The sequence below is a fragment of the Carcharodon carcharias genome, chromosome 10, assembly GCF_017639515.1.
Source record: "Carcharodon carcharias isolate sCarCar2 chromosome 10, sCarCar2.pri, whole genome shotgun sequence".
NCBI lineage: Eukaryota > Metazoa > Chordata > Chondrichthyes > Lamniformes > Lamnidae > Carcharodon > Carcharodon carcharias.
Window position 1 is genome coordinate 13,101,394 of NC_054476.1, and position 12,509 is coordinate 13,113,902.

General features: G+C 41.2%; 1 protein-coding gene across 1 annotated transcript in view; it reads left to right on the forward strand.

Annotated features, from left to right (window-relative positions):
* Window positions 1-247: 247 nt before the first annotated feature.
* mettl15 (methyltransferase like 15) overlaps window positions 248-12,509 on the forward strand; it is a 145,252-nt gene continuing 132,990 nt past the window's right edge. Inside the window, exon 1 of the mRNA XM_041197612.1 lies at window positions 248-627. Within this exon, the coding sequence (XP_041053546.1) occupies window positions 319-627 (309 nt within the window). The 5' untranslated portion in view covers window positions 248-318. The remainder of the gene's footprint in view (window positions 628-12,509) is intronic.

Genomic DNA, 12,509 nt, shown 5'->3' on the forward strand with positions numbered 1-12,509 from the left:
TCATTCAGCGTCTGGTGGGGGGAGGGGGTTTGTTTTAAATTTTATGAAGATGTCGGTGGACAAGACATTAGGTTTCAACCTTTTTGAGGGGTAAAGTTGGCGGCGGCAAAGGCAAAGGGTGAGTTGTGGTCGGGTCTTTTCTCTTTTGGGGAGTTGCCGGATTTCCTTAGTTACCGTTGGGAAAGTTCGGGCGGAATTTCGGGCGGAAGGGTTGGCGCCGATTGTCATCCGGCCTCTCCCCCCCGCCCTCCCCCCCCCCCCCCCATTGCTGGGGATTTTCCCGCCTCCCCCTCCTAACCCGGCTGAAGACTGACTAACATGAGCTGGTGGGGGTCGGTGAACCGTTGCCCGAGGAGCTGCCGGTTGGTCAGGGGGATTCCCCTCTCCATCCGCCCCGGCCCCAGCCCCCGCTGCTGCCGCTGGAGTCCCCCTCCTCTCGCCGGCAGAGACCCCTCCTCCCCCTCGGCCTCTGGAAAAGTTCACCGCGCCCAGGCCCCCGGCTCCCTGGACCTGGCCACCCACTCGGAAGACCTCGGGGGCAAAAGTTCACAACATCCCCTGCTGGGCTGGCACCAACCCGTCATGGCCAAGGAGGTCACTCATTACTTGTCACCCAAACCAGGGCAGGTGAGTCCAGATTTTGTGCCAGATAAGTCACCATAACGTTTGCGCCAGATAAGTCACCATAACGTTTGCGCCAGATAAGTCACCATAAAGTTTGCGCCAGTTAAGTCACCATAAAGTTTGCGCCAGATAAGTCACCATATAGTTTGTCACTAATCATGATGACCCTCTTCCCTCCCATTAATTAATCTGCTTTTGATATTTTATTGTCGTCATATTTGGCCCAGTCCTACTCTGTGATCCCACTGGAGTCTGAGATAATTGGTAGTGCAGAGCTTGGATGCACTGGTGTTGCTGAAGTTTTTTTTTTGTCTTACACTCATCAGGATAAACGTAAGAATGTGAAATTTTGAAATTTGACATTCTTGAGTTTGTTCTGATGAGTGCAAGAGGAAAAGCTTCAGCAACCCGTCTCTCTTTTCAGCGATAGTCTAGTTGTTACTGCACAAATGTATACAATAACCTGGGATCGGTTTTGAAAGTGACAATTACTGGTTTGAAATTAACACGTGCTTTCAAAGGCCAAATATTGATTTGACGTGACAATTATTTCTAATCAGTTGAAGTGTGTTTCTTTCAGTGCAATACTTTCCCATACAGGTGTTTGTAGAAGCAGTATGCTTTGCAGATGAGGGTAAATGCTTTTTCAAAAAAAATCACTGAGTAGGTCAGATAGTGTACGTGGTGAGAAGAACAGGATTAACTTTTCAGATCAATGACCTTTCAACAGAACTTGAAGATGTTAGCAGTTAACAATTTTCAAGGAAGTACAGAGCTGGGGGAACAAAAGGCAGAACAGGTAGGGTGGAAGGCAGGAACATTTATGGTGCAAGACAGAATAGGGCGCTAATGGAACAAGTAAAGTAACTAAGATGGCCTCCAAGGAGCTGTAAATTCTTACAGCAGAATAGTAGAGGACGTGAGGAAATGGGAGGCATGGAAAATCTGGCAAAGGGGAGAAGGCTCCCATGGTCCGCAGATGAGCCGGAGAAAGGTGGGTAGACAGCACTAGGGCGAACCAACTTCACTAACCATGTACCCATAGCAGACCACCAGCATTGCCACCAACCCCCAATGCATAGGAAACCACATTGCAAACAGTGAATCCAGTAGGATTGTTTGGGGTTCCGGATGTTGGGAAGGGAGGAATTGTTGCAACTCTTGCACTTGCACGTGAAGGTCCTGAGGAAGCGGAATAGGTGTTGGGGGGAATGGTGATAGAAAAGTGAACCAGGTTGTCATGGAGGCAGTGGTCACTTCAGATTAGTTATTCGGTTTAATTTGTTTTCTACATTTGTTTCAATGCTAAATATCATAAGAAAGTCTTTTAGTGTCAGTTCAAACCTACAGCAGTTTTTGATTTAAAGAATTTTCACTTTGCTTTGCATAAATAAATGTGTATTTATTGTAATATAGTTCAATAAGTGCAGATATTACTTGAAAATTATTGTATTATAATTGTGCATCTGTGTACACTTCTCATCAACTTTTTTCATTATAAATGCCTATGTCCATTTTTTATTATGGAAACTGGAAATGTAAACTTGTCATTATTAATTGTACCCTCCTGACAGAGGAGATTCTACAGTGTTATTACTAATGGAAGATTATAATAGTGTAACAAGTTGACATTGGTAGTCTCCATTATAAAGGTACTAATTTATCATTCCAATATAAAAGAACAAAATTACTTTTGAAATGGGGGCAGAATTACTTCTACTTGTCATCATTAAATTAATGCCCTTTGCCACCAACCTCTTGTAAGTATACAAGAAAATGATCTCTAATTCTCTTGTGACCATGCCCCAATTTTATGCCTAATCGTTTTTCCAACTGTTTGTTGTATTTTGTCCTTACTGCATACATACTGGTTTGTCAAGCAGAATAGTGAGTGAGATTGGAGTTTTTTCTGGGTGGAAGGAAATGAAAGACTAATGTAAAAGCTCTTAAACTTAGGCTCAAATTGTTACAGTTTTGGTAGAGGTCATTTTTGCAGTGGGAGAATATGTGATTTATGGGGAGTATAGTATTTACTCCTGTCAATTCAAAATCATGACTTCCATTTAAAATTGTTATATGGCAGAATCAGTGCAGAAGAGGCCCTTCGGCCCATCGAGTCTGTTCCGTCATGTGAGAAACACCTGACCTACCTACCTAATCCCATTTACCAGCACTTGGCCCATAGCTTTGAATGTTATGACGGACCAAGTGCTCATCCAGGTACTTTTTAAAGGATGTGAGGCAACCTGCCTCCACCACCCTCCCAGGCAGTAGCATTCCAGACCGTCACCACCCTCTGGGTAAAAACGTTGTACCTCATATCCCCCCTAAACCTCCTGCCCCTTACCTTGAACTGATGCCCCCTTATGACTGACCCTTCAACTAAGGGGAACAGCTGTAGAAACAGTTTCTACTGATTTTCAAAGTATTAATCTTTTATAAACAATTGAGTTGTGTTTGATTACCAGCACCAAGCATTCACAGGTAATTACATTCCTTCCTCTCTTCCCTGACCCTTTCACTGATAAAAGCACTTTGGATCTGATATTATTTCAACAGCTTTGTATAATATAAGCGCAGAGGACATACCTCATCATATTACATTTCACTAATTTGTTGAATTATTTAGGTTATTCTGAAAGTTTCATAATTTAGGGGAATAAGTGAGAGGAGTAGCAGACCTGTGAGGTCCAAAAGGAGAGACAAAAGTATTGGCACTTGGTTCAGGTCAGCAGCTAAAATACACACAAGAATGAGCATCTAGCATTTTGGATTCAATGGTTTAGCAGAAATTAGGTGAGACATTCCTCATAAACAGAGACAATATGAAACAGTTGAAAATTGAAACTCATATAGGCCAGGACACTAATGTGTAATTCATCCAACGTATGGACAGTGTGCCATCAGCATGAAGAAGCCACTGACCAAGTTCCGAGTCAGTGTTGGAGAGGATAGGATCCAGTAGTTATGTGGGAGAGCAGAATATCAGCTGAGGCACTGATGAAGTTTGCCCAGCGATGGGAAGGAACCAGGACAGATTGTTGTTCAGGTGTTGGCATTAAACCATAATAGATCAGCATAGGAGCAAGGATTCATAGGAGTGAAACCAAGGGACAAGCAAAGTGAAGATGAGAGAGAGCCAGGTGTGAGTGAGAATTAAATCCAATCAATACAAACAAGAAAAATGAGTCAAAGAAAAGACGGAGGAAATCGAGAAGCACCTAAGATTGGGAGCAGCAGCGGGAGTGTGACAGGCTAGTCAAATCCGGTCACAACAATGTCTTGAAGTTCTGAAGGCAGTGTGAAGCTGAATAGGATCAACGGCTACAAAGCAAAAATCATTAAGCAGTATGAGTGCAGGGCTAGAATAAGCGGTAGATCAGCATCGTAGCACTGATGTATATAGCGTAGTGCAGCTTCTTGGAAATCAGGACCAGAGCAGTTCAGTGCAGAACAAACAGGGTCAGTGGATGGACAATGGGCTTTAACTTCAGTTCGAATTTGTAGGTTGAGCTAAAATATATCCAGTATTAAGGGCAAGGGATGCTAAGCAGTGGGGTAAAGGATAACGGGGAGGGGCTGCCATGAATAGTCCTCAGTGGGGGAAGTCAGTCTGGGTGCCATTTTCAGTGGAAAACCAAAACATTTAAAAATATGCACTCAGTGTAATTTACTTTATGTATTTGTTTCAACATTAAACATCAGTGATTTTACAATGCCAATTCACCTTACACATCTCAACACCAAGCAGCAAAGCATGACCCCTGCAAGACGACTTGTATTTTGCTTCACATAGATCAGTGGTACATTCGTTTTCACATTTTTAACAGTTGATTTCAATGCACAACATGAAATTGATCAAAATATTCCGCCACTTATTCTCCCAACCCCTTTATTTCGTCATTGTAGAGGCGATTTTATTTGGCAGAAATGGTCTTGACTACATTAAAATTATAGTTCCTTTGTAAAATTTAGTCCAATGTTCCTGGCAGGCACTGGTTTCCTGTTGATCTTAACTTCAGCAAAACATAGAAATAAGTATCTTTGTACTCAACTCACTAAGGAGAATGCAGTTTTTCATAAAAGGCCAGTTTTTTTTGTCTGTTATCAGACTTTGATGATCCTAAAATGGTACTCAATAATGAATTTAAATGTATGTTGGATGTTGGCCTTTTATATTGACTACAAAATATGTATTCTGGCGTATTTCTTTTGGTAATGTACTTCACAAACATGAGTATTGGTTAAATGAGACCATAAGTGTGAAGTTTATTTTGATTTGTGCTCTTTTCCTCCAAATCTCAAAATTTCTCTGAAAAAGGCAAAAACAGGACTTTGGCTGAGTATGGTTCTTATTGATGCAGCTGCAGCTCATGTAATCTTGCAGCACTTTCTGATGTTTTGTATTTATTCATGTTTAAAGTCAGCATATAGAGGCACTGTGTGAATTTTTGTAAAGGACTTATCAGAGGAAATCAAAAACTTTTATGATAATCTCCTGTTTGAAATGAGATTTGTGATTCATCAGCATCTTCTTCAGTCACTGGTAGACACATAAAATGCACTTTATTGGGAGGTATGTAAACTGAGAAACTAAAATATTCATTGTTCACATCCAAACCTAACAGTTAAGAAGTTTTTATAAAGAACGCTTGCTTGCTTTTTGCAAAATCCTGGGAATAGAGAATATGCAGTACGTCTGGTATCTATTATTATTGCTGATTAAAGAGACATGTCTAAGCTTTTCGTCTTGCACTCATCTGGACACTCAAGAATACCCAGTGTCCTGATAATTGCAAGACAAAAAGCTTAGACATATCTCTTTTTTCAGTAAGACTCAAGTTCTGTACTACCAAACGACTATAGATTATAAATGGAAGTATCATTTTACTATTGTCCTTAATGTAGATTCAGCAGAATAGAAAGGTGGGGATTTTCTGAAATTGCAGCTCGTCAATTGGATTTGTAGATTATTCATAAAAGCCTTTATTTGATTTCTTAATCTTTCCATTTGGTTTAACTGTGACATGCTCTATCTTTTAAAGCAACAATGATTATTGCATTTAGGAATAACATACTGTACTAATTTGACCCAGTTTAAAGAGGTGTATTGTAAATATTTGAAGATAGTCTCAAAGAAATAAACTTGCAACATGCAGGAGCAGGGATTATTGTATATGAGGTGGCCAAATAGACTGAAGTGTTGAAGTTATTTTATTAAAAGAAAGATGTGTAGCTCTTTTATAAAGTTCTATGTGTGTTAACATTACTTTCATGTTTCCTAATTTTTGCAATTTTGAAGACTTCCACGATTACAAAGGAGACTTTCTTTAATGCCTTTTGTAGTTAATATGTCCTTTGATCAGCATTTTGTTCGCTTTGATTAGAAAAAGTCATAATGTAAAATTAAATGGAGTACACATAATTGCGCTTTTAGTTTTTAATGAATTGTGATTAATTCAAGCACTGCAGCAAGTGGCATTGGTTCTGCTGCTTGCATTCCTCAGTACAAAACAAAATCCTATAACACAAGGCAACATACTGCAGGTGCTGGAAATCTGAAATAAAAAGAGAAAATGCTAGAAATTCCCAGCAGGTGGGACAGCATCTGTGGGGAGAGAAACTGAGTTAACAGGTTAGATTTTCATCCTCGAGGTGTGCAGCGGGAGTCAGGAAATTCCCCTGCCCGGCCTGTCCGCCTAGGGAGTAAGTGCCCGTAAAATGGAATGGAATTTTCAATGGTGGGGGGTGGGGTGGGGGGAGGGGTGGAGTGCAGGGGGCACTCGGGCCAGCCAACCCAGGAAGAGTTTGGAGCTGCTGGCTGCTGAGGCAGGCTGTTTAAAAGGCCCGTTTCGGTGCTGTGGGTCTTTGTTCTAGTTACAATGAACAAAGATTAAGGCCCTGTGGCCCTCACCCCCTCCCCTGCCACCCCACACACATTCCCCATGCCCCATCCATGCCAGCTTATGGAACCCCCACCCCCCCCCATGCCCCTCACTCATGCAAAGGTATGCCCCCCACCCACCCCTATGCTCCTTCATGCCAAAGTATGCTCCTCAACCACCCCTATGGCCCCCTCATGCCCCCCAAACAGGGTAGGTTGGGGCATAGCTTGGCAGGGGGGGAGGCAAATGGGCCCTTGGGGTTGGGAGGGGGAATACCTTGGCGTGAGGGCCCATAGGGGTGGGTGAGGGGCATTCCCTGGCATTGGGGGGGGTGGCGGGGGGAGGCACGAGGAAGATCTTTTGAACTTGCCTTTCAAAAGAATCCCTCATGCAGACTTTGGTTCACGACACCTCTGGGGTGCCATGAATCACAGCTCTTTGAAAAGCTGGCTCGACTCCATGAAAATTGCAGAGGATTAGGCCATGCCTAACTCCGCAATGGAGCTGGCCAGATCAGGAATACAGGGTGAGGACTCGCGACCTGAACCAGCCCACACCCTTCAAAGCGCCTGGTGAAAATCGGAAACCCCAGGAGTCTCGGAATCAGATCCCGACCATCATTTTCACTCCCTGCGGAGTCTTCCCGACTCCATGAAAATCCAGCCTGTTAACTCTGTTTCTCTCCACAGATGCTGCCTGACCTGCTGATTATTTCCAGCATGTTTGTTTTTTTCAAAGAGTATTTTCTGTTGCTTTATTTTAAAAATTGGAGCTACGTATTCCATTCCCATTAAAACACCCAAAAAAGTGATTTTGTGGGTCATCAGCTTTGACAGCCTATTTGTAAAATTGTATTTAATGTTGTGATTCTATAAAGTTTGCGGATGAAAAAAATGATTGCCAAACATCACTTCAGTATGATACTTCCAGATCCTCCTGATGCTTCATTGCACTGAGGGTCACTTTTTATAACAAATTTATACCATAAGACATAGGGGCAGAAGTAGGCCATTCGACCCATCGAATCTGCTCTACCATTCAATGAGATCATGGCTGATCTGATAATCTTCAACTCCACTTTCCTGCCTTTTCCCCATAACCCTTGATTTCCTTACTGATTAAAAATCTGTCTATCTCAGTCTGAATATACTTAACGACCCAGCTTCTCTAGCCCTCTGCGGTAAATAATTCCAAGATTCACTACTCTCTGAGAGAAGAAATTCCTCTCATCTCTGTCTTAAATGGGCAACCCTTTACTCTGAGATTATGCACTTTGGTCCTAGAGTCTCCCACGAGGGAAAACAACCTCTCAGCATCTACCATGTCAAGCCCCCTAAGAATCTTTTATGTTTCAGTAAGATCGCCTCTCGTTCTTCTAAACTCCAATGAGTGCAAACCCAACCTACTCAACCTCTCCTCATAAGAAAATCCCTCCATACCCAGGATCAACCTACTGAACCTTCTCTGGACTGCCTCCAATGCCAGTATTTCTTTCCTTAGATAAGGGGACCAAATCTGTTCACAGTATTCTAGGCATGGTCTAACTAGTGCCTTGTATAGTTTTAGCAACGTTCCCCTTCATGAAGCCATGGTGATTCTACTTGATTATGTTATACATTTCTAAATACTCTGCTTTAGATCCTGAATAGCTGACTAGCCTATAGCTACCTTTTTTTTTTATCTCCCTCCCTTTTTGAATAATGGTGTTACATAGGCAGCTTTCCAATTCTCTGGGACCTTTCCACAATCTAAGGATCCTTGGAGGTTTACTGCCAGTGCATCCACTATCTCTGTAGCTACTTCTTTTAATATCCTAGGATGCAACCTTTCGGGTCCAGGGGACCTAGTGGCCTTTAGTCCCATTAATTTCCTTAGTACTTTTTCTCTAGTGATAGTTATAGTATTTATTTCTTCCACTCCCCCCGCTCCCCTTTTGCCCCTTGATTTTTTAGTACTTTTGGAATGCTATTAGTGTCTTCTACTATGAAGACTGATGCAAAGTATTTTTTCAACTCCTCTGCCATTTCCTGGTTCTCCATTATTATTTCCCCAGCCCCATTTTCTAAGGAGCCTGTGTTCATTTTGGCCTCTCTCTTCCTTTTTTTTTTATAAATTTAAAGAAGCTCTTACTGTCTTTATATATAACTTGCTAGTTTACCCTCAAAGTTTATTTTCTCCCTTTTTTTTTGGTTATCTTTTGTTGGTTTTTAAAATGTTCCCAATTCTCTGGCTTACCTCTAATCTTTGTCACATTGTTTGTTTTTTTTCTTTCAATTTGATACTATCCTTAACTTCCTTGGTTAACCATGGTTGGTTTATCTCCTTCGTAGAATCCTCCTTCCTCACTAGGATATGTCTTTGTTGTGAATCATGAACTATTTTCTTAAATATCTGCCATTGTTCATCAACCATCTTTTATGCTAAACTCCTTTCCCAGTCCACTCCAGCCAACTCTGCCCTCATTCCTTTGTAATTATCCTTATTTAAGTTTAGCACGGTTGTTTCCGATCCAAGTTTCTCACTCTCAAACTGAATGCTAAATTCTACCATGCTATGGTCACTATTGCCTAGGGGATCTTTTACTCTGAGATCATTTATTAAACCTGCCTCATTACACATTACCAGATCCCTGTTTGGATCTGCAACATATTCTTTTAGGAAACTGTCCTGAATGCACTCTATGAATCCTTGCTCGTGGCTAACTCTGCCTATTTGATTTTCCCAATCTACATGAAGCTTAAAGTCACCCATGATTAATGTACTTTTTTTTTTACATGCCCTCATTACCTCCTGATTAATTCCCTGTCCTACGGTATGGCTACTGTTAGGGGGCCTATTGACTACTCCTGCAGTGTCATCTTCCCCTTGTTATTTCTTATCTCCACCCATATGGATTCTACATCTTCCAATCCAAGATAATTTCTTGCTATTGCACTTATTCCATCTCGTACTAACAAAGCTACCCCACCACACTTTCCTTCCTGCCTGCCCTTTTGAAAAGTCACATTCCCCTGAATATTTAGTTCCCAACTTTGATCTCTTGTAACCATGTCTCCGAAATGGCTATAAGATCATACCCATTAACTTCTATTTCTGCTGTTAGTTCATTTATTTTGTTCTGAATACTATGTATTTAAGTAAAGAGCCATTAATTTTGCCTTTTTACCATTTTCCCCCCCTTTGACCCTAGTTGCTTCTGTTGTTTTTTTTGCAGCAGACTTAATATTTTTTCTTCCGGTAGAAAGTTTGGCTGGATGAGTCAGTGCACTGAGTCATTGCCACAGAGGCTAGAGAAGCGCTAGACTAGTTAATTGGAAACTGTTTAATTCATGCTGTGTTCTTAGCCTAGTTAGTATCATTTGACATGCTGTGGATCTATTTCTTTACACCAACCATCATATGTGTTCTATACCTAAATATTTGTTCATCCATTTTGTTAATCATAACGTGACAGATCTGAAAGGGATGGTCTTTTAAAAATTGCATAACACTTACTGTTGCATTAAAAGTATCCATACTTTCTAATGTGGTTTAATGCATGACAGATAAAAAATATTGGGCTGAAAATCAATGCTTCTTTCGTATAACTCAAAATTGGCAGCAATCATCTAGGATCAAGGCAAAATTATTGTAATATTACTTCTTTGTCAGCAGACAGATGAATTTCTACATAGCTTAGTCATTTGACAGGAGAATCAAGAATAACATGATACTTTTAAAATTATTTTGGAATGTAATAGTCTTCTGAGCGTATGATTCTTTTTTTCCCATCCTTCTCCCTCCAACTGGCTGCATGACTCTTGTATAACCTGACCCAGACAGTGTGCATATTCTTTTCCACTGTTGTCTGCTGTAATGGTTACTGTAGCTTGGTCGTTAACTTGTTTCCTTTTTTATTTGTTCTTGGGATGTGGGTAACACAAGAAAGGCTTTGTTGACTGCTCATCACTAGTTGCTGTGGGGAGGTAGTTGGTAGGCCTTCTTGAGCTGCTGGAGTCCTTGTGTGGTGCATATTTTTACCGACAATTCCAGGATATTTATCCAGTGGTAGAGGGAATGGTGTGTGACTCGGTGGGGAGGGGTCAGGGTTTGCGGTGGCAGCAAACTTAATGATGTTTTTTTCCACATCTATAATGTTGCAGTTGTTTGTTTTGGTAGTAAAAATACCAGATGAGGGAAATGTTGTTGGAATAATTTTGGCAAGTTGCTACAGTGTATCTTACAGAAAGTACAGTGGTGGAGGGGTAGGATATTAAGTCTGGTGGCACGGCAGCAGTTAAGCAATCTGGATTTTGTTGAGCTTCTTGTACAATGTTGCAGCTGCAACCAAGCAGGCAAGTGGTGAAGGTTCTGCCACACTCCCGACATTAGCCTTGTAGATGGTGAGAGGCATTTGGGTCATGAGGTGAGCCACATCACAGAGATGATAGCCTCTGCCCTGGTTTTGTAGCTATTGTGTTGATATGGTCCATTTACATTTCCGGTCAGTGGTGACCTGAAAGATGATGTTGGTGTGGGATTCCTTAATCGTGGTCAAGGGCAGATGGCTGAATTTCTCTTGCTTAAGGTGTTCAGTGCTAGCTCTTATTAGCCTTATCCCACATTCTATCAAAGTCTCGCTGTAGGCCAACTTGTGAATGGAACTGAATATTGTGGAATCTTTAATAACAACCCCATTGCTGAAATTATGACTGAGGAAAGGTGATTGATAAAGCAGTTGAAAATGGGTGAGCTGAGGACACTTGCCAGAGAAACACCTGTGGTGATGTTCGATGTCTATGATGCCTGGTCTCTGACAGCCACAACAATATTCCTTTGTGTCAGGTGTGACCCCAGTCAGTGGAGAGCTTCCTTCCTACCGACACTCACCTTAGTTTTCCACTGACTCTTAGTATATGAGTGAACAGGACTTTGCTTTAGTCTGATCCTGATATGCAATACCTCGGATTTTGCTGATGTGTGCATACAGACTTATTCTTATTTCACAGGGCATTAGAGCCAATTACATAATGTGGGATTGGATTTTCATGACTGGGTTGTAGCTATTAGATTCCCTTCCCTGAAGCACATTGTGACAACCTGGAAGCTTTCATGGTTATTTGTCTGGCATGAAAGGGCAGAGAATTAGCTTACAGTTTTGTAGCTCTAATACTGATGTGCTTGTCATGATTAGGTTGCCATTTTTACAGCTTGCCACAGTGAGATTTGAGTTTGTGACCTCTGGATTTTTGGCCCAGTACAGTAATCGCTAGAATGCTGTGCTTGTTCAGGCTACCACCCACTAATAGTGTAACTTTATTGATTATAGTTAACACATAAAGGATAAAAATTAAAGTTCCTTTTAACAGCAAAATGTTAACTAAAATTTTATGTTCTTTGTTATTGTTGTTGGGCAAGGAAGCTAGAGTGTCTGGATAGCTGTGCCAGGTTAATGATGTCTCTACTTTAATATAGGCCTCCAGCAAGATTAACGTTTCAGCATTTGCAAAAAATTAAGCACAAAATATTGTTGGATGTTGCAGCTGGATCCTGATTGTTTGAATTTCTGGAATGATCTCTCCTCTTTTATACTGTGAATTGTGCTTCATTTACCTATTGTCATGGCATGTTTTGATTTTATCTCTCAACTTGATGTAAATTATCTGCCACATTCACTTCTGCATGTATTGTAGAAATGCCCTTTGTAATGGATTGAGTGCTAAAATTATTATGCAGTATTTTCTCAAGATTATGCTGTAGCTTACCAGTAAGTATTTGTAATTTGGTGATGGGGAAAAGACAGTACATTATAGAATCATAAAATGGTTACAGACAGAAAGAGGTCACTCCCCCCGCCTTTTCCCTGTAGCCCTGCAAATATTTTCCTTTTCACGTAATGATTCAATTCCTTTTTGAAAGCCTTAATTGGCCCTGCCTCCACCAGGCTCAGGCAGTGCATTCCAGATCCTAACCAGTAGCTGTGTGATGAAGCTTTTCCTCATCTCACCATTCAATTCTTTT